At 42.1% G+C, this 23,280-nt stretch overlaps 1 protein-coding gene across 1 annotated transcript; it reads left to right on the top strand.

Annotated features, from left to right (window-relative positions):
* Positions 1-978: 978 nt before the first annotated feature.
* plcxd3 (phosphatidylinositol-specific phospholipase C, X domain containing 3) lies at positions 979-22,784 on the top strand. Its single transcript, XM_030417856.1, has 6 exons — positions 979-1,252; positions 13,282-13,538; positions 15,477-15,650; positions 17,214-17,389; positions 18,455-18,556; positions 19,981-22,784. The coding sequence occupies exons 1-6, from the start codon at positions 1,150-1,152 to the stop codon at positions 20,135-20,137; spliced, it is 969 nt and encodes a 322-aa protein (XP_030273716.1). The 5' UTR covers positions 979-1,149; the 3' UTR covers positions 20,138-22,784.
* Positions 22,785-23,280: the final 496 nt, after the last annotated feature.

Below are 23,280 nucleotides of genomic sequence, written 5' to 3' on the forward strand. Positions count from 1 at the left end.
TCCAGACTATGATCATCATTATTTTCATAGGAGTGATAATTTACAGTATAGCTGAACCATCCAACCTGGAACAAATGTTAGTTATGTCGGTAATGATATTCAGTCTATATCTAGGCAAAGCATAATATTTGACAGTCTATTTGATTTCTGATTATGCGGGGGGGTTATGTGTCACTATTGATTTTGCATGTTCACGGCGGTTTAATGCGATCAACCCTTCCTCCTGTCACATCTCCTCAAACATGACAATGATACATGATGATCCAGTGCAGGTTTGAAATGGTCCCCATTGTGGGGAGGGGGAAAAAAAAAAAAAAAGTTCCATCCGATGGTGATGTGCCATTTTGGGTGCATTCAGCTTTGAATCAAGGTGACCTAGTTTGTTGAATGGCTCACTTTTAAGTCGGCCAGGTCTGCTGATTATGATCACAGTGAATATGTCAGTTATTCATTGTGCCGCTGATGAATCACTTCCATATTGCTCCCATTCATCTGAGTGCATTGCCTCAGACAATCCTCCTAGGTCAAGTGGGACTTACATTCAACCTGTTAGTCTATTGAGCCAGACCTTTTTTCCCCTGCAACATATAGAATTAGACAACGCACATCCCTAATGCTGCCAGACCTGTGTCTTTCTGAGGATACCTGCACATTTGGCCCAAAATAGGCTACTACTGCAGCTTCCCAAGCTGGCAGGTCTGGTTATTGTACACGTTAAAGAGACAGAGCACGGATTATATAGAAATACAATTTCAAATGATGAACGAGGCTGTATGTGGGATTATTTTTTTGTATCAGGGTAGCTGACTGTAAACTGAAATATGTACCCCTTGCAGTGCTGCTTATTATTAGAAAGCCATGTTGTCACATTTGGATCCATCCAACAAACCGCATTTTCGTTATTGTGCCGCCCGCCGATGTGTTCAGCTCAGGGGGGGTGTGGACTGCCGCTTGGTCGCGCTGGTGTGTGTGTGTGTGTGACAGAGGGAGAGAGAGGCAGGGAGTGTTTGTGTGTATGTGTGCGTGTGTGGAAAGATGAGAGAGTGAGTGAGAGAGAGAGAGAGAGAGAGAGAGAGAGAGCTAGCGAGCGCACTCCACGTTGGCTCAGGCACCGGTCCGGGAGAACGGATCGTTGTGCACGGCGGCAGCATGGCTTCGTCTCACGGGAGAAGCGACATGCGGTTCGCGGACTGGATGGCAAGTTTACCGCAGAGCATGCACACCATTCCGCTCACCAACCTGGCCATTCCTGGTAGGTGTATTCTTTACTTTGCGCCTTGCATGGAGCCATCCTAGCGCACGAGAAATAAGCTTCGAGTGGAAACGCTCAAATTATTCTTTTAATGCTTCGCAAACTTTCATGTTTTACTTTTACACCCCGTGCGTCGCCCACGATCTTAAATCTTTTCTTTTTTTTAATCCTTCTGTACCCCGTTTGGACCAATGGTGAGACCTGTTGCGCAACGTTAGAAGTGCCGTTCTCCCTCTCAATGGTCCGCTGTCTGAAGGTTATGAATGTTCCAGTGGCCACATGATGATTTCTAGCATCTCCATCTCGTATTCCAAATGATCACCCCCCCTCCCCGAGGCACACAGACTGTCAGCGCCCTCCAAAGACTCGCAGCAGACAGACGAACCACGCTGCTCTGTTTTGTGTAGGACTTTTTTGGCTTTCGCACTGGGGTGGTGGCCATAGAGGAGAGGAGAGTAGAGGAGACAGGGAGTGGGATGGTTTCAGTCTGTGCTCTCAGACCTGTGGCCAATCAGTGCGCAGGCCTCCTTAAACTCCATTCAAATTGGAGACGCTGGTTGTAAAGCCCGCCACTGATCTGACTGATGGAATGGCTTATTAGCAGCCGGTTAATTCCATATCTGCTGCCTAGTGATTATCACACCTCCACACAAAGCGCTTTCATTCTTCATTTGCTTGCATTCCTAATCCTTTGCGCTCGCCCTCTCCTCTTCCCTCTGTCTCCTTGCATGTCTCCCTCTTGCTGTTGGACTACAGACTACCTGGTGTGCTCAGGGTTGGCATGTGCCATGATGGCATTTCAAGATGCAGATGGCTTTGCGCGGGGTGTCCAAGGAGGCGTGGCGCGTTACCCGCACTCACCACTGCTCTTAAGGATGCCAGACAAATCCATTTAATTATAGATTCAAACAAATTCGGACTAAAGACAAAAACAACATGACATGTATTGCCTCATGCTTGTTATTGTATTGGAGCACGTGACGTGCTGTGTTACACCACAGTTCATCCATGCCAAACATGGGAACATGCTCTGTTCCATTTAATTATATATCATTACTTCTTATTGGCCCTGCAGCCTGCAGCTCAGCTGCTCTCAGTTGATCCTCCATTTGGATACAGACTCTGTAAACATCCTCCTATTCTGTGCACTGTCTTGTTTGTGTGCACACACTGGGCATAAGGTTTGTCGAAAATACATTTCATAATCCACGGGATTTCACGAGAGCCTATTCAGCAGCAACCATGTGCTCTGCTCTGCTGTTGTGTGTGTGTGTGTGTGTGTGTGTGTTTGTGTGTGAGATTTCTTTCAAAAGTGTGTCTTTGGAGCGTGACATCACGTCTCATCTAAGAGCGCAGCGTTTCGTGCCTTTGTTCAAGCAGGATGAAAACTGGGACAGACATGAAACTAATTAGATGATAGTTTTATTTTCTCCACAAATGTTCACTCTTGTAAGAATGCGATATTCTTCATGTTAGATTCCTGCTGTACAGTCCTCAGCATCCACCCACTGTTGCCTTGAATTTCGTGATGCTATTTATTTTTTTGGGAAAAAAAAAAAAATAAAGTTTGCCAGCTGACAGCCTCAGTGATCCAGGCCAGAGTGTTTTGGCAATTTGGAGTACTCTACCATGTGGGGTCGATGTGATGACATGGTGCTCTGCTGTTGCCAAAAAAGCTAAACAGTTCCCACTGTGTCTGTGCTGCCAGCTTTCGGCAAGCAATCGCACAGCTGTACTCATTAGTATACATAATCGTCCGTATGATTGGCAATGAATTTATTTTTAGGGTTTTCGGGGATACAGAGAAGACTTAATTAGTTTCAGATTTCTATGATGTTTTAATGTAATTATTGGTCATGTTTTAAATAATTGGTAGATGAGCTTCTGCAGGATAAACACACCAGATTAAAGGTCATCAGGGTAGCAGCTGCTGTACCACAGATAGTATGTACCAACCATATGTGCTGTGATTCAGACCTTTAACCTACCTGGCCCATCTCTACGTGAAAACAGGTTAAAATCGATATTTTGCATGATGTGGTTGATCAACCCACTCTCCTCCAAAATAACATTTTCTTCATACTGAATGTTTTCAGAATAATGTGTTGCTGAACAACGTGAATGCTGCCTGGACTGCGTTCAGAACCGATGTTTCTTTGAGTGGATAAAATGTACAGTGCTGGAGTGGCAAGGAGATGACTGGGGTGATGGAGTGCAGGCTCTACGACCACTGACTGAGAATAAAAAAGTGGATAGAGCCACTGCATTGTTGGCTCCGGCAATTTTTGACGTAGCAATGCCTGACTCTGACTAACTCCCAGCTGATCCAAACCGGGCAAAGGGGTGGAGTGTGGATGGAGTTGAAGCGAGCCAAATAAAGCCTGGTTACCTTCAGATGTCTACCTACCTGGAACGCACCAAGTGAGATGAGGCCAACATACTAGCTGTGTCTACACAGAAAGAGAATTGAATTTCACCTCGCGAGTTCGATGATTATTGCACCAGTTTTGACCCCCTTCCAATGAGCTGATTGTTGTGATCAGTTTAGCCTCTGAATACAGTCAGCACTCACCAAAGACTCTGGTTCTTCCTATTAACCTGCTATCCTGGATTATGCTGTCCACAGTGTCATTTCTTTCCCCTGTCTCATCTCAAGCGACATTTCCCCTCCATTCAGCAGTCTGTGGGGAATTTACTCGCTTTTAGAGCCTAAAGTGCTCATCAGAGGAACTGCACACTCCATTCTCTCAGCCCTGGAAGCTGCAGCTCGGTCTGGACCAGTCTGCCATTAAGTTTTAGCAACAAAATTGTTTTGGTTCAGGTCAGGAAAAAGATTGAGAATTCGGTTAAATGTTTAACAAAAGAGTCTCGAGTAACTTTTTGTTTATTAAAACAGACTATGATTTTTCCCTTACCTTAACCGAGAGCGTGAATAATGCGCTTGTCACTGCAAGTGGATAGTGTAATTCAATATTTTCTATTTTGGCGTGAAATCGAGTATAATGCTTTGTCAGTGAGCATTTTACTGACTCACATTAAACATCAACATTGTTGCAAAGTGCAAGGTACGTTATTAACAATATTTCCCTTATTATATTAGTTCAAAAACGTCATTCGGCTGGAATTACGTTTCCCTCAGATCTTATTTACTGATCACAGACAATCACTGCAGCAGTAAACTGCCGTGGTCAGGATGATTGAATGCTTAGTCAGTCTTGTAAATTAGTTTTCTTCGATAATTTTATTGTTTCTGTAACCAAAGTAGGCAATTAGAACAGATTAATTTTCACTCACGAAGGCACAGGGGTTAATAGACCCACGGATATTGGCTCAGTCCATCATGTGCACTGAGGTGGTGGCAGTAATGGTGGCAGCTAATCTCAGCACAGGTACCTTCGCTCCACCCAGTATGCATATGTGACACGTTGGCAAGTTTATTTATAGGCAGACATTGAAAATCAGTTTCCATTACAGGGCCTGCCATGGAAAATTAATTCAAGTGAAGATATTTAATTTACAGTATAGGAAGGAACAGTTGCTGACCAAAGTGCTTTACAGAAGTTAAAAAATTAGAAATAAATGGTCAAAAGAGTTAAAAGGCATGGAAGTGAAGATACACTGGTGCCTATTCATTCAATGCTTTAAAGACGTGTGAAAGAATCATAGAATCGATAAGTGGAAGTCAATGAAGAGAGGCTTGTACGGGGGGAAGGATGGTCTGTCTTCGTGAGGAGCATTGCTGTTGCATGTTGCACAAGCTGCAGACAAGACAAGGCCGACTGACTCCTACAGACAATGAGTTACAGTAATCAATAGGTAAAGAGATAAAAGCATGTCTCCTGGCCCCCAAATGTGACAAACAGCTTTGATTTCTTAGGCCGAAAAAGCCTAGGGCACAGTCGGTGTGAAGACTTCAGCTCTTGTGAAGCAAAATTTTTTTTAGGCTTTTAGTGTCCGAAATCCCCTAAAAAAAAAAATAATAAAGAGGATTTTAAAACAGTACTTTTCAAGAAGATATAAAGTTGTTATCAATTCTATCCTTAACGTAACAATCTTGTCGCTAAGAGCAGGGCTGAATGATATGAAAAATAAAATCATACAGCCATTATTAAGATAGACATGGAAATTGCGATATGAGACACCATTACAGTGGGAATGGAAAAAATTAGCATTTCACTTTCAAGAAAAAAATAAGTATTTGTTGGATGATATATGATTTGCATGCACGGGCATCTCTGATTCGGATATTTTTTCATCAAGCTTTCAGCCATGACTCAGTCGCAAACCGCCACAAAGATGCCGAAAACGTGGTGAGAAATGATCGATTCTGTCAGAAAAACAGCAGAGAGGTCCAACTGAATTAAAATTGCATGATCTCATGATTGCGTCCAAAGATGCCGATAAATCACTTGTCACCCTGAGCAGAGCTGACTCAGTGTTTCGCTGCTGTGGAACCTGCCTGAAATTCATCCAGCAAGAGAAAGAGGAGATGTGAGGAGACAGTACTACCAAAAACCATAGATTAAAACAACAATTTTAAGACAAGAAGGTCACGAATGCAGTCAGATTTAGGTCGGGTTGTTCTATCAGAGAGGCGGCATGGAACCTAACTGTGTTAACGGTGACTCATGACACGGCGCAGCAGCCAAGCGCATTATAGCTGTAGCAGTTATTGAATAAGAGTATGACATATTCTCATGAGCATGATCCTGCCGGTCCTCTGCTGGTAAGAACCACCTTGTTCTTGACGTAAGAAAAATGGTTGCTTTCAGGCATGACTCAGCTTCTCCGTGTTGCCCCTACACGCCACTTTGGCCTCACACTCGGCGACCTGTCGAGTCTACAAGCCAGATGACCTGCACCACTTCTACTCTACAGCTAATTAGGGGAAAGGGTGAGGCGATGGGCAGGAGAGGAAAGAGAGAGAGGGAGAGGAAGTGGTAGCAGATTAAAGATGGAGGTCGTTAAAGTTAGAGGAGGGAATGAGGGAGGGAGTAGTTATTGCTTTCCGTTCATCAAGCTGATCAGCAGAGGCTATGGTGGGCTGTTTTCTCTGTGGCTATTGTTAGATCTGCTAGGTGAGCGCTGCAGACTGCCTGGCTGCATGTTGGTCAGCAAAGGTGTGCTGGGAGAGATACTGTTAGCACACCTTTCTGTTCTGGCACCATGAAACAAGCTTCATTGGAGGAAGGGGAAGGGCTCTAAAGGCTCCGAATTTCACCACTATAGTAATTAATTTAAGAGCTTCAGCACTAAATAATAATAATAATAATTATTCTAATATCATTATTTGTATAACAAGACAATGTATTTACATTTACTCTCTGAGCGAGCGGTAAAGATAATTAAACCTATGTGCCTTTAAAGCTGCGTTTACTTATTTTTGGCCACTAGGGGGCAAAAGAACTCCAAAACAGACAAAAAGACATCCAGCGCTGGCATGATATTCCCCTTGCAAATGTATTATTAATATTTATGTTTAGCCCTTTTAAATTACATGTGGTGATTTGTTTTATTGTTAATGTAAACAATGTCAATCAGTGTTTCCTATTATGATAAAAGAATTGCCATAATAACATTACTGTTATAATTTGGCCTTTATACAATTAGCACAATCCTAAAGACTAATTAAAGACAGAAAAATAATTGGTAGTAAATTAAAAATTGGACAGTAGACTGTCAAGCTTATATTGATTCATTTGCTGTCAGCGATGATTACATCTTGTTGGGCTTCATTCAAGGCAGGCAGACTACAGGATGAGAGCCATGTGGTACACTGCATGTCGACAGCTGCAGAGAGAAATTAAACGTTATCAATCCTGTCTTTAACTAAACAACTTTGTAGCTAAGAGAAAGGCAGAAGAGTAATATGCAAAAACAAAATCATACAGCCATTATTAAGACAGGTAGTGCAATTGTAATGAGTCACGATTTTAGCGGAAATGAAAAAATTAGCATTTCATTTTCACTGAATAAAAATCTAAAAATGAAGACGTGACAAAAATGTAAATTCTTTGTCGAAAGAGATGATTTGCATGCGACTTAGTGACTTCACCTTTAAAGATGCTACAACAACCACAAAGAGCCAAAGTGTCAGATTACACGACAGGGCTCGAGGGAGCTGTACTTAACCTCACCGATGGCTGACAGCAACAGCTTAAGGCTTTACCGGAGGTAAGAAATGAATTGCATACCTTAGGCCACAGGGAAAAGGGTGAAAGCAATTGTATTGAGTTAAGATGGCCTTGCGGGGTGAAAAATACAACAAATCTATTGCAGAAGTGGCATCTTCAGTCTTGCCTGCTCCTCAGGGTAAAGTCTGGCCAAGGACTTTTAGCTGTAAATTTGTCCATCAGTCCCTTGACTGGATCCGTTCTGCTGCCACTTAAGCCCCTGAGAAAGGAGGATGAATGGTATCAAATGCCAGGATAAACACTGGAGAAGGGCAGGAAACCAGGCCGCTAAAAGCCATTTAAAAATAGAGGATGTGAAATTCAAAACAAACACAGGAGGAGAAAATAGTTTGGTGGGGAGAACGATTTCTCCTGTTAGAGGAATGAAACATATGGGTGGTAAAGAGGTCGGAAGGGTGCAGCTATTTTCTGTAATAGATGTGCTCCCATGTGTCATAAACCCTTCCTCAATCTTCATTTAGCTCAACTGTAGTTCAACCAAAGTCATCGTGTTTGACCAGACGCAGAATTCTGTTTGCATTTATCGCTTTTATAACAGTGTAGAGATTCTGTTTTGTAAAGAAAGGTTTGCTGCATTAGTATTTGGTATACTCATAATAAACTATTTCACTCACAAACTTTCCCATTTATAAGAGTAGAACTTTTGTCAAAATGTCTCAGAAGCAGACAGAAGTGGTTAGGTATGAATTTTCTTTTTTACGGGCTGCTGTTGCCTCACCACCGGAGGTTAATTGAGTTTCCAGCAGGAGGATATTTATCTTGATTCTTAAAAGTGAAATAACTCTATCTCGTCCGAAATGTATGTGCTTTTGTTAACGGTGCCGCTCGAGTGAGATGGAGAAGCATTTTGCAAGGTGAGCAAACAAAAAGCGAGACTGGAGAGAATTGGGAAGGAATTTGAAGAATTAAGGAGCTGGGTAAAGCAGATGGAAAGTGCAACTCTTGAAGGATTTTTAAAAAAACATGAAGCCAGATCTCCTCTCCTCTCCTCTCCTCTCCAACCCAAAATAGATCTCATCATTACGATTTGTCATGGAAAAGGGAATAAACCACCAGTCTACTCTCATTCAGCCAGAATGACTCACTTAACGCAGGTCATTTTCTCTAAGGTAGCGGTCATCACCCACTAACAGCGTCACCCTCGTCATCATCATCGTCGTCATCATCATCATTATGTGATTCGCTGTGTTATCACTGTCTCGGCTGGCTTCAAGCCTTTATCCTTCTACCTCTTTCCTTTCTCTCTTCACATCCTCCTCGCCCCCTACGGGGCACCATCTTCTTTGTGTTAATGTTGCTGATGTACTGGAAAGAAGAGTTCCCAAAGTTCACACTGTGCGTGTAAGAAAGTGCTGCTCTGCGCGGCCGCTGTGACACATGAAATGCATCAACCAGCGTGAGAGTAGACAGTTGGGGTGTTGTTTTCAGGAAGCACGTCGTTCCCGAACATCCGACTGTGGCACTCTCAATCATGTGTGATCAGATAGAGCCAAAGCAGAATCACCATGCAGGTCTCTCCTTACGAACTGGGTGTTTTTCAAAAGAGAGGGAACGGTTAGATCACTGAGGTGGAGGCCAGGAAGCAGTGATATAGATTTTCCTTCAGTAAGCTATGTGCTAACAGTGATTACTGTTTGATTACGCACACACCGTGGGTATAGCCATTGTTCAGACTTTCTTGTTAAACTTCTTGCAGGTAAAGAAAGATGAAAACCTCACCAAACATCTTTAACTGCCTGATGAATGTGGGGTGTTAGTTCAGGTGTTCAACAAGAACAAAAAGTAATATGACTCAATTCTAAAATGTGTGTTTGTTACTTCTTATATTTCCATATGAATGAGTCATGTCACGTCAATAAGGTTGAGCAAACGATTTCACAACATGAGCCATAATTAATGCGTCCGGAGCTTGATTATGTTAAATGTGCCTCTCCCCTCTCTCCGCTCAGCTCTCTCTGCAGAATCCTATAGATGTTTCCTGCACACTTGGTGAAACGCTTTGCCCTTCGGCCTCTGTTCCTCCCGCGGGATTGTTTCTTTTGTGCAGTATAGCGTGATGCACAGGCTTTTCGTCATACATATTTAAGGCACTGCTCATTAGTAAAGCACAAGCTTAAGCTTTATTAGTTTGCCTTACAGGAGCTTTCATTAAAGCTGGCTAAAATGTAGTTTCTTGCATCATCCTATGGGAGTGCTGGATTTCATTTGTGTGAGCTGCTCTTCTTCAGTTACATATCACAGGAATGTCCTTGTACAGTTAGCTATTACAGGTTCACTCTCTGGCTCTTCATTCAGTACAGTTGCACAATGTGATGTGATCCGATACAACAGATCTGCCATAAAGATAATAATGATAAGTATGTGTTTCCTACTGATGTTGTAGCATGTGGTGGTGTTGTAGTGCAGTGCATTAAATTGGAAAGTCTTTCTAATATTCTTATACCAATATACCAAAATATTGATATGTATAGATTCTAAAAATTTGAAGTGCTCTCCATACTAATTGTTCGCAGTATCAATACACCAGCACTAGCTGTGGTTTTTTTCGTGCTCCTCTCCAACATTGAGTTTACAGACACCGATGTGCCGCTCACATCGGCCCGCTACCCCAGGATCGAATTAACTTAGACGCTGTTGTTCCTAACACCCAGCACAAGATTTGGTCAGGAGTCAGTATCGAAGCCAAGGCATTGATACTGGTACTGGTATCGGAATTCATCAACAGAAATTATTTTGCAACAATTATGACAATAGAATAATTGTTTAATTACTTAAACAAGTGACAAAAGCCAAACATGACCTACTTTCTTATAATTTCGTTTATTGATTTATGTGGTGTAAAATGTAATATTCGTAAATTTTGCACTGTCAATGGGACTAAACAAGTAAACTGAAGACTTCACCTTGCGCTTCAAAGATCTAGTGGATTTAGTAGCATCTAGTGGTGACAGTGCAGAATGCAACCAAATGAGCACTCCTCGCCTCATCCTCCCCCAACCGTGTCCACTAGAAAACTTCTTTTGTATGTTATATGCATTTTTTTTCTAGGGTAACAAAAGCACGTCGATTTTCTGCCCACAGATCCCCATGAATCCTGTACACTGGGCCATGCAATTGGGTAGTTCATGCTATTTTCTGCCATTTTATAGACAAAGCAGTAATCAATTCATGTAGTAATGCAGTAGTTTAGTGAACAATGAACATTATCGTATCAGAAAACCTTCAGAGGCAGAGAGAGATATCTTCATCTGCAGCAGTCGCGGCAGCAGAGCCAGCTGTTGCGGCTGGTTAAGGTCATACTCTGTTGCGCCGTGACCCTGATGGTACGGTTCAGCCTGCAGTGATGCTGTTTGCTCCTCTGCCCCAGGATTCAGCTGTCTACCCTGCTTACGGTCATTCTCTGGGCCGACTGCAAAGGCTTGGCACTGGAGTGTCATCTGAAGGTCAATTCAGGCGCTGAGTCAGTCCATGTGTGTGTATGTGCGCGTGTGTGTGTGTGTTGGTGGAGGAGGAGGGGAGGGTGTATGTTTGTTTGAGTGAAAGAGTGAGGGAACATGATTAGGAGGCAAAAAGAGGATGAGAAATTGATTGCAGCGATGAGAACGGGACACCAGAATTACTATCAGCCTGATTAGCATGTAGCGATGGCACGAATGCACAAGGGCACACATTTTGTTCTTTAATGGAAAGACACTCGACCTTTGGAATTCACAGATCCACTGCAAGGACAAGGGTTTACCGAGGAATGCATCAATACATCGACAGACTTTGACAAGTGGTCCAGTGTTATTTTTACTGCCACTAATGTGAACACTGTTACTCAGCTGCTCCGAGAATAGCTTGAATAATTAGCCACACAATAAAACTAGAATAAGCTTTTGTTTAAATTGTTTTCTTCACCCAACTGATACCAAAACATAGCAGTTTCACAGAAATAGCGGTGACGATCTATTCTGGTAGTTTCTGTTTTATGTAAGGTTTTGAGATGTATTATGCCGGACATTTCTTCCGCCAATTCAACACAATGTTGGCGAACGGAAACGTGTTTGTGACTCTCAAGGCACCGAAAAAGGACATTTGAGTCACAGTTTTATGTATCAGGACTGTTTCTTGCAGAAGAGAAATAGATTCATAATCTTTATATATTTTTGCAAGAAGATAATTAGGCACCACCAGATGGTAGGTCAACTTGTTCGCATTTAAAGCGGTAGTTCATCAACCCTGTCTGTTGGAGGTCAATCCAATTCAGCTGCAAGGCAACTTGTCATTAATATATGAGCCAGTAATTTTCTCTAGTTATTCTATCTTTGTCTGCAAGACATAAGCTGACATGTTGAAAATGTCCTTAAAAACTTCACTGATTGAGCTCATCTTATATCCGCTCAGGAAAAAGTTGGTCTTAAAATAAAATCAACAATGTCTCATGAGAAAGTTACCACCAGGAATTACATCAGCAAGGAGGTGTTTCCAGGAAGATCCATGAAACAGGAGTATGGAAGCATTTAACAATTGCATTATTTAAATGAGATGAAACAGAATGAAGGATCCTACTATCTATAAGAACTCATACATTCGCCACTGTGAAAATACAAGTTAGCCTTTCTGAGGGGTTCAAGGATGAGAAATTGCAAACTGAATCACTGGGTACTATTGTAATTTAGTAGATTTACAGAGGCGGTAGATCAGACCGGCATTGGGATGAACCAAAGTCTAAATTAGGACCATGTGCTGTCTGTCGAACAAAACTGGCCACTCACAATTCAATGAGTCCCTGAAACTATTACCTCCGATTCCCAACCCAAACAATGCAAATGATTGCCTGTTGTAGAAAGTGTTCCTGAGCCCGTGTAGAAATACCCTTTACACAATCATGTGTTTCACAAAGTGTTGCACCTCGCCTCACCCTTGCTTATGAACGATTGTGCCTGTTGAGAATGTCTCTTTCACACCCAATCATAATACTATCACCACTGTTACCAGTGAACCTGTTTATTGAACCTGTGGATTGTTCCAAACAGGTGTTATTGGAGCATCCTTCACCTTTCCCAGTCTTTTGTTACCCTTATCCCAACTTGTTGGCACAGAAATCAGTTTCGCCTGCGCTTGCTCTTCAAGCATCATATACATTTACTCTTCAAAAGTAATTGCTGGGAAACCATTATCCGAAAAATGTTGTCACCATGGTCAACATACTTTCAATCCCCTATCAACTATTGAGGTAACATTCTGTTTGGTAGATCTAAGCTCCACAAGCTGCGGTTCCTCGAATGGCCACTTGAGGGTGGCTCCAAAAGGGACGCAATCCTAACAGAGCCCCAAATGAACATTCCCAACTTTTTAGCAAAAATAAACATCTTTACATCCTGGTACAAAAAATGGTTTTGGTCTCCATCTATGACAAAATGTTCTTGTTCATGACAAAGTGTCCGTTATCAGGAATTAATGGCCGGCGGGCTTTTTTTGGACCACACATACAAGATTACTGTAGGTAATAGAAACTACCAACTGACAACTGGATTTGAGGATTCACTGCAGAAATACTGAACACACGAAGCTCTCAGAAAAATCTAATGTAATAACCGCAGCATTGCTGTTCTGTGATGGATGAGAAATGTGCGTGTATGTGAGCACAGGCCTGCTTCTTTTCAACTTGTCAGAATTCATAACTTCTGACCACGGAGGCTGTTACTCACACAGTCAGTGTTGTTGCCATGGCGCCGGGCTGTTTTCCAGCACTGACCCCACTGTTACAGCTGTGCCCCCCTCCGACAGCCATCAAACAGGCAGCCCCTCAAAAAAACCTGCATACAGACTCTCTGTTTGTGTCTTCTCCAGGTTCCCACGACTCCTTCAGCTTCTACATCGACGAGGCATCTCCGGTTGGCCCCGAGCAGCCAGAGACGGTGCAGAACTTTGTTTCTGTTTTTGGCACGGTGGCCAAGAAGCTAATGAGGAAGTGGTTAGCTACACAGACTATGAACTTCAACAGCCAACTGGAGGCTGGGATTCGCTTCTTTGACCTGCGCATCTCCACCAAGCCCCGCGACCCCGACAACGAGCTGTTCTTCGCCCACGGGCTCTTCAGTGCCACGGTTAGCTCACAGTTTTTGGGTGCTTTTTTGATGTGATGAACATTTGCCAAGGCTTGTTGTTGCTAAGGGATATCTGTGCATTTTTGTGTGTATCTGTGTGTGTCTGTGTGTGTGGCAGCAGTTTTCTTTGTGAGTGCAGACTGAGAGCTTAATTATACAAGGTCCTTTAGAGATTTTAAGTGCAACACAGCTGTTTGTCTGGTGATTTTTTTATATAATTGTGTCAGTTAAGACTTAACATTAGAGCACATATCAACCACTAACTAGCTGCTTATTAACATGCATTTGTGTAGCATATTGGCTCTTTATAACTTGTGCAACATGTGTGTGTCACTTTAAAATGGGATAAATATTCTGACTTATTTCTGGTTTTGTGTTTTTGTCAGATAAGAAAATACATCTAGTGTATTTAGTATTATTAAAGGATAAGTTCAGCCAAAAATGAAAATTCACTCATTATCTATTCACACCCATGCCAACTGAAAGTCGGGTGAAGTTTCGTACTCCTTACGGGAGGATTGCTTTTCCTTGTAATGCTGCCACTCTGACAGGCCTAAACAGATCAAGGCATATTGAGATCATAACCCATGTAAAACAACGTCCTTACTCACTGTCTTGACGCAGTAATTAGGACAGCGATCCTCAATAGGCGGCCCCCGGGCCGCATCTGGCCCGCCGGCCTCCTGTTTGTGGCCCCCGAACTTTTATTCCTTCACCATGGGTTTTGGTTGGGTCAGCACGTGTGCACCGGGACTTGTCTCCATGCCAACGATACAGAGACAGCTGGGTCACTCACCACTGCGAGCGCAACTTTTAACTTTCACTTTCGTTTTCGGAGCAGTTCGCGTATTCACATTTTGCCAGTGGTAAAAGATTGAAAATGGCGTGTTTCCAAGTAAACTGCTATTACAAAGTGAACAGTGAAAATCCACGAATCAGAGAAGTTGGGATTTAAAATTTGCATTCATTCTCCCTCTGACCAGGACAAGCCCCACATATTTTACAGTGCAGCAGTAACAAAGGCCAGACGTAGTTTAAGTAGTTCTTCGCCATTTCGTCATGAAATATCAATCACGCAAACGTTGTAACGGACGGGGAGTTTCTCCCGGCAAAGACCCTTTCACTCACGGTGCCAAAATGTTTATCATCCTTGTTAAAACTCAACTCCATTTAATCAAAGAACAAATGACGTGAATTAACCCACAACCATCTTACATATCATCTTATTCACAAACACATTCACGAACCATAATTACACCAACACCAACAGAATACCCAAGAGTCATTGCGCCACAGTCCACAAGGGGCGTTACAATATGCCAAGAGAAGCTGTGATGAAGATTTCCAATTTGAAACAGCATTATGAGACGAAGCATAGGAATTTTGAAGAGACATTTCCTCAAAATTCAGAGATAAGCACAACACAAATAAATGCACTGAAATCGTCATATGAAGCTGCAAGCAGGATGTTTGTCACATCTATGTCACAATGAAATAAAATAATGCATGACTGAAGTGATGGACACAATGTTTTAAGGCAAACAAAAAGAGGAAATATTCAACTATGTATTTTAATTTATGTTAAAATGGACATTACATTTTATTTTAGTTCGTATTTTGTTGTTTAGAATGAAAAGGACATTTTGTTTTGAATATTACAGTATTATTGCATGTGGCCTGACCAACCTCAATACATGGACCTTTGAGTCATTGAAAAAAATCTTTGTGGCCCTTTAAGATTTGTATTTGAGTACCCCTGAATTAGGAGGTTATTGGGAAACAACTCTTAATTAGGGCATCTCTTTATTTTAGCCTAATAAAGTGGCCAAAATGCCCTCAAAATGCATGTTATTAAGCAACTAGTTAATGGATAATATGTGTACCCCAATACAAAGTGCTAGTTATTAATACATGTATTTTTTATTCTTCTTCTTTCAGGTGAGAGAAGGTTTGGAGCAGATCAGTAGTTTCCTGTCAGCTCATGCCAGAGAGGTCGTGTTCCTGGACTTCAACCACTTCTACGGCGTGCAGAACCTGCACCACGAAAAACTGGTGGCCATGTTGAAAGAGGTGTTCGGAGACAAACTGTGCCCAGTCGTCTTCGCTCAGGAGGTAACTCAAACACACTTGATGCTTGGCAGGCAGTGGGATTAAAAGCAGTTAAGTGACCTAACAGCAGGACTGGAACAATTATTTCAGACGTTTCTTTCCCCTTTTACAGCTCTTGATTGAGAGTGGAAACGGGGGAGCGTTTTTAGCGCTCGTGTGTGTTCGCAGGCTTTTGATAATTATTGTTTTCTCAGCCCTGCACAACTCTCATTTCTCTGATTTGATCACTTGAGATGCAGAACGATGGTTATCACATCCCTGCTCATTGTTGTTTGCCCTCTTGCATAGAAGTCAAGTAGAAAATCCTCCCGTGCTCAGATTTCTCCCCGTGCTTCCTCTCTTCCACTACCTGTTCCACCCCCCCAACCCAAGCTGATTATGTATGTGAGGAACCTGGAAGAACAAATACCGATCAGCCTTAAAGCTGAAACCTTCGCCGACTCCCACACCACGCACCTGTGAGGTGCTGCTGCTGAGTGAGGATGAGGTGTAGAGAGGAGGAAAAAGGCTTGTCGAGACGAGCGGATTCTGGAAATAACGAACTCCTTCTCAGAGCTGTAAGGGCACCTGGAGTGGTGTTTAAATATAGTGTAGACAAATGGCTGGTGCTTTTCGTCCACAGATATTATTCCAGGAGCACATCGGCTTATCACCTATTTGCCTCGCAGATGCTCCCCTATGCAAACTGCACAATTTTTTTTTCCCAGCAGTAGTTTAATAGCTAGAAGGTCATCCTCACAAAGTAAAGCACCTCATGAGAAACAGAATAAAAGACAAGGGACAAGGTACATTTAATGTCATTTTTTAAACGAGGGTTAAAAAAAACAAAATAATGACAAAGTCCTTGAATCCTGCTACATCTGCTTTAGACAATGAAGGGCTGAGGATGAGTTCGTGAGGTGTACGGGCATTCTGGTTGTGATGAAATAGCTTATTTTGTAGCTATAACCACCTCAATCAACTGACAGGGAATATATTGTTGTTGTTGCTATCTTGATTTAATGAAGCTCCAATCTTCTACCAAATATATTATGTATTACATGATGTGGTTGCAGTTTTTATAATATTAATACAGTATATACTGCAAACATAGAAATGTAAAAACAGTGGCGTTTGCTTTTGTTTTATTGAGTAATTCAGGGGAGAAAAGACATAGGGAGCTGCTCTAAAGTGTCGTATCTATTACTTAGCAGGAATTTAATTTTGGGCAGGTAGTCCTCCGTCTTTCTTAATGTATGAAACTCGCTTAAAAATGTGTTTTGCCTCTTGAATAGCCAGTAATAGCTCTGAAAATCAAATTTGAATTGTGTTTTGTGCTCCTCCAGCTCTCGAGCGTTGCCTTCAGAAAAAACACATACCTGACCATTTCTGTCTTTATTCAGAGCCGAGTATTGAACAAAGCTGCTTAATAATTATTGCATCGGGCAATTTTATCCAGTTATTTCTATTCACTACAATTCTCCCCGACATTCAGCACAGAAGGAGCTCACCTCTCTTTCCCACCTTTTGTCACCTCTTACCATGTCTCCCTTTATAACCTCCTGCTCCGCTTCCCTCCACCCACAGGTGACTCTGCAGTACCTGTGGGAGAAAGAGTACCAGGTGCTTGTCTTCTACCACCACCCCATGGCTCTGGAGGTGCCCTTCCTGTGGCCGGGACAGATGATGCCCTCTCCCTGGGCCAACACCACAGATCCAGAGAAGCTGGTGCAGTTTCTCCAGGCGTCTGTCACGGACCGCAGGTCGGCCTTCGCAGTTATTCCACTGTTGGCACTCTGTCACCTTAATACAAGCGGTTGAATGGGACAAAATCTCTGTGACTCATCATGTCATTCACACAGCTGATGTTTATATTGCATCAGTTATTTGCTGATGTATCCTCACCTGTGTTTTACGTTTTTTTCTATAGCATTAGAAAGTCTAACCATGATGAGTCAGATTTATGTATTTTATTTGCTTAGATTTTAGGGTGTAATTACTAACAATTTAATTTGCTGTAATTGGTTAAGAATAGTCAACTAAGAGGATGGGAAGTACAGTGAGGTTATCACAATGTCTGAGCTCCACGCTGTATGTGAACACACATTGTATCACGCATATAACGTAAAACAGTATGTTCCATTCACATTTTAAAAACCTGACCTCAATTTGCAAAATGTTCATGTCTATTATCTTTTTTGTGACAGAATTGTATGGAAGCCCTGAGGGGCAAGAGAGATTTTTATTATCACTTTTTTTCGGGTGCTCTTTTTTCGAAGTTCAAATTGTTTTTCATGTGTGACACAGAATGATTTTTAGTTTTCATGTGTCAAACCGAGTGAAAAAAAAACATCATACGGCTCAATACATTTTTTCACTCAGCTGAACACATGAAAGAACAAATTCAACCATAAAAGGGAAAAAATGTTCACTCCTCTCTACACATGGAAAAAAAAAATTGTTTCATCTATGAAAAAGAGATTTCTTCTCTCAGACTGATGCATAAAAAAAAGAAAAATTACTGGTTTGGCGCGTGAAAAAATGAACGTTTCACCCGTGAAAAACAAAAAATTTCACTTGGCTCGAAACATAAAAAAAAACAGTATTTTCCCGAGAAAAAATGTTTTATCACTTGGCTCGACACATGAAAACGTTTTTTTTCCACTCTGTTTCATACATGAAAAAGAACATTTTTGAACTTAAAAATAAGCACCGAAAAAATTAATTCTCCCTTGCCCCTTCCTTAAACTTGAGTTTTTTTTGTTCCTACAAAATCCTAAAAAATACAAAATAAAATAAACTGCGAATGCTTGATGTATCTCCTGCAGGAGGAAGGGGACCTTCTTTGTCTCGCAGGTGGTTCTGACACCAAAGGCGAGCACTGTGATGAAGGGCGTGGCCAGCGGATTGAGAGAGACAATCACAGAAAGGTGTGTACACCTGTGTATGAGTGTGTGTGATAGAGAGACAGAATGAACAAGAAATGTGTTTTATGTTCACGTTCAGTGTAACACAGTTATGATGAGATGCAGGGTTAGGGACGGAGGTTCCTGGTCTGAAAAGTGAAACCGATGTGGAAATTGTAATTCTGTCCAATGGCTGAAAGGGAGCAACTCCACTGGTTTTAAGAACAATTCTGACTTTATGTAAGCTTATGAGAAAATAACCCTACTTGTTGCTTGATTTATTACCTAAACAGTTTCAAAATAAGTTTATGGACTCAATTGCTAGTTTCAAATCTTCTTCTCAATACAGCATGACGTTCGGTTTGTGAATTATCGACACGTGTAGAGTAAAATAGATAAATCAGGATATGCCTTAGGGCTACAAAACTGCTATCACGGTGTATCCTCGTGTTCTCAGTCAGATCTAATCAGGATATCTGCCCCAGCCCCACCTTTCATCCATATATTGTCACTTCTGGTGCCAAAAAAAACAAGATGACGCAAGAATTTAACTTCAAACTCGAGGGTTAAAAAACGAGAGTCCACGAACCAATGGGTGATGCCACGGGAGATTTAGCACCTGTGATTACACACAGTGTTAGTCAACATAAACACCGGCAAAATTATAGCAACACCTCAGACACCGGAGGCCACAGCCGTGACATGATTTGCTCCGTAACAACACAACAAACCTTCGCAGGCATGTGCACCAACACATATATGAGTCATTGTGGCATTTTATAACTAAATCCAGAGGGTTAGGGTTGGGATAGGTTTTTTTTTTTCCTCTTTTTTCTGAACAGCTGCCACAGACCCGAGGCGGTGCTTCTCATCCTCCCTCTTTCTATAAATCTCCCTCTTCTCAGTTCTGGTTCACTTTTTCTGATTTACCCTCAGCTTTGTCTGCATGTCACTCCCTCTTAATGTCACCAGCTCGTTAAAAGCGTCGGCAGAATAACCATCAATTTCCCCCCGGCATGAATTATTCATTCGGTAACTCCACTATCTGCCATTGCTCACCAGGCTTTTGGTGACTTTGATTCAGGCGTCTTTCAGATTCCGGCCATTCGCTTTGGAGGGCTCGACAGAACTAGAAAGCCGGGGCGCGAGGAAGGAGACGGCTCGTAGAATATTTTGCCGTGCAGTAGTAACGCCCTCCCTCCGGTGCACGGCTCTCATGAACATGTCCGGCGCGTTCCAAGTGTCATCCTCACAGCTGGTGTCTGGCTTGTAGACATCTCATGCTGCGTCACAGAGATCTTTTATTGCAGCCTACCGCTCTCCGCCATGAATCATCTCTTTTTTTTCTATTCCTCCCTCTATCTTTTGTGACTTTTATGGCCCCGACCCTGCCCTGACGCGTGTGTCTGTGTGTTTTTTTTTTTTTTTGTGTGTGTGTGTCCTCCCAGGGCCTTGCCGGGCATGATGCAGTGGATCAGATCGCAGCGACCCGGGGAGAGCGGCATCAACATTATCACAGCTGACTTTGTGGAGCTCGGAGAGTTCATCAGCGCCGTCATCACCCTCAACTATCACCTCGACGACGATGACGACGACGCCACCTGAGAGCCCTTGGCGGGGGGGCGGGGGGCGCCGGGGAGCACAGTCGCCACCATCGCCGGTGGTTTGGTCTGCGCTCTCACTCTTTTCTCTTTGGCATTTATTTCAAGAGGGGAGCTGCACGGCTCCTCTCACTTTATTTAGGGCTATAGTGAATTGAGTGATCGAATGGCAAAGATGGGATGAGGGGATGAGAATTTGGGCTTAAGAGGAACAACAGTGATGTTTGGTTGGAGCACAAAGAGAGTGAGGTTTTGTTCGTTTCCCACTGAGGGATCAACATTGTTTTTTTTCAAAAGAGATGTTCATTTCCTTTACTTCCTGTGCTGTAAAAACTAACCGCTTTCTCCACTGATCAAATGCACTCTTTTCAGTCTTACCACTTCGCCAAGGGTAGATTCTTCTGAGCATATCAACTTTCTGCTAATTGTGTCGCCGCCTTCATTCTTGGTATTTCTAGTGACAGTGACAGTTTTTTCCTCAGAGGTTGTATTTTTTTTTTTTTTGAAAAACCAGTTTGTGTAACTCAAACCACTCAAATTGTGGGGCTGGTGTAAGTAGCTTGCAGTTGTTTGTCTCGTTTGGAAGATCTGTCCAAGAGACGTTTTGTTTTCGTTTTTTTTTTTCTCGTATTTTTTAACAATATGCATCTTTAGTCAGATCACTGCGGGTGTTTCTGAACAACGACTCGAGCGGCTTGAAGGCAGACTGTGTTCACGATGTGTTTACACAATACATAGTCAAGATATTCCTAATTTTTTTAATTTTTTTTTGCCGTGGGGGGCTTTCTCCCAGTAGTTCTCCACTTAAGTCAGCCTGCAGATCCGAACTCTGATCAGACATCTTTGTACATCGGTAGAGCATCGATTCACTCGTTCAAAACCGGTAGAGAAATGGAGATTGAGAGTTTGGCTTGGATCGCAGATCACAAAATGCTGCGTGACTTTATCTTTGGTGCATCCAAATGAGACGATAATTATCACCTCGTTGTCGTGTCTAAAATTTCAAGACAAATCGACTCTTACCGCGAGGTATCCGACGTTAAAAAAAGAATTTGCACAGGACAGCTGGAAGTGCAATCCGATGTATTACTCATCTGTGACGGTTCCAATGTGACAAAATGTATTAGATTTTGTGTGGGTGCGAAGTCGTGATAGCCAAGTATAGAAATACAGTACATCTGGATACAGGAGCGTATCTGCTGTCTGTGTTTCCTCTGCTGATTGCTTCCCCCCTTTTAGTGTGTGTCTACACTTGCTGCTGTAGTCTGAGTCATCATGAGATGTGTCACGGTTTTGTGACTTTTTCATAATAACAGGTGGTAAAGTTGTTCAACACCCCATTCTCGAAAATCCATTTTTCTCAAAGTCAACAGAGGGTAGACATCACATTTTTTGGGAGTCAGGAGGTCTTGATGTCAGACTTAATAATAATAATACAATAAATGTTAAATAAGATCTAGCTGTAGCTCTTTGGTGTCTACTTTATTAGGTGTTTCATGTTTCTGAGTGTTTTTGAATCTCTGGATTTCTGCTGTATCAGTCGTACACTTCGCACACACTTCATGTTTTTTTTTATTTATCTTTAATGCGTTTTCTCTCCGAACCCTGCGAAGCTTAATTTCCAATGATTTCAGAAAAAAAGTACTTTGAAACGGCACCCCAGAAGGATGATGGAAGTATTTGTATTGCAATGTATTATGCATGAGAAAAAAAAAAAAATACTAGTCCAACATCCACACACACACACATACGCACCAGATGATCAGTGTGACATTTTCTGCAGAGAATGTATTCTGTAAGGTTAGTTTGGTAATGTAAAAACCGAAAAGGGGAAGCTCAGCTCTTTTGGATTTGTGAATGTATGTGTCTTGTAAGTAACTGTGCCATTTCTAAAAAACAAAAAAAAAAAGTCTCACGTGATGGAGTGACTGGTGATCGGGTCGTCAGCTAGAAGGTTCGGTTTCTTTTTGTATCGTATGCTTCAGTGTGGACATGGAGTTCCAAGTTTTAGAGTTCAAACAGTACTTCTTTCACTTCAGTGTGGTTTCATGTTCAAAATGTTTTATATATCGTGGAGAGTTTGTACATACTGTAATTGCTAAATAGCATACTGCCGATGAATTGTAAATTGTTCAAATCATTCCGAAGAGTCATTGATAACGATTTCTTAACTTATACCGTAACTGAGCTAGCACACTGCTTCTTGTTTTTTTTTCATATTTTCGGTTCCGTGCACGAACTAGAACAGTTCTACCGAGGTCCATTAGGCTTGTACATCTCCCCCAGTCGTTTTTCTGCGTAATGTTCTGAAGAGCATGGGTTCATCTCAGCTGGAAATGTTTTTACCCTTTAAGCAAAAATCTCTGAATTTATTTATTTTTTAAATGTTGCACTGCTACTCAACCCCATGCGGATCAAGGGATAAACCCACACGAATGAGCAGATTTGAAAAAAGGCTTGCAAATTGTGTTGTAAGGACATTTGTGTCTTCCCAGGTCCAAACTGTTGTCACTGCCTTTATGTTCTGGTGTGAAAACGAGTCCTTTTTGCTGTTGTAAAACTCAAAAAAACTTCTGTTCAAATGAAAGTGACTCTGTTCTAAGTGGAAAACGGCCAATCAAATAAAGCTTCTATGCCTATTGAGTGTCTAAGTGAAGTGTAATTTCATGAGTCTGTGTTGTCTGAGCTTGTTGGGAGGTGATTGGTTGGTTAGTTGCTCTCATTATTAAAGCCATTATAATGAAACTGTAATTCAATTGAATCACTGATTGGCTGTGCTGTAAATCTGAAGTGCTTTTGCAGCTTTTAAGCTATCACGCCAGCATTTTATTACCTATCTGTGCAGACGAGCATCCTGAAATCATCCAGTTTCCAGGGTGATGAGGACGGAGGTGGGTGGGCAGCGGCATAGCAGGGTGACTTTCTGAGACCGTGTTTTCTTAAAGCAGCATCTGTCATCCTGCAGCCAGGTGATGCTCACAAAAAGGAAACAAACGACCCAGATGTTGAGAGGTTCGCTGTGTGAGTGTTTCTTACTGCACAGTAGGTACAAAATCGTTATATGCAAAAAAAGAAAGAAGAAAGAAAAATGAAATGTTGAGCTATTCTGAGCTTCTCGTAAAGTGGCTGGTGAAATGTAAGATTGCG

This window comes from Sparus aurata, chromosome 5 (genome assembly GCF_900880675.1).
Source record: "Sparus aurata chromosome 5, fSpaAur1.1, whole genome shotgun sequence".
Classification (NCBI taxonomy): domain Eukaryota; kingdom Metazoa; phylum Chordata; class Actinopteri; order Spariformes; family Sparidae; genus Sparus; species Sparus aurata.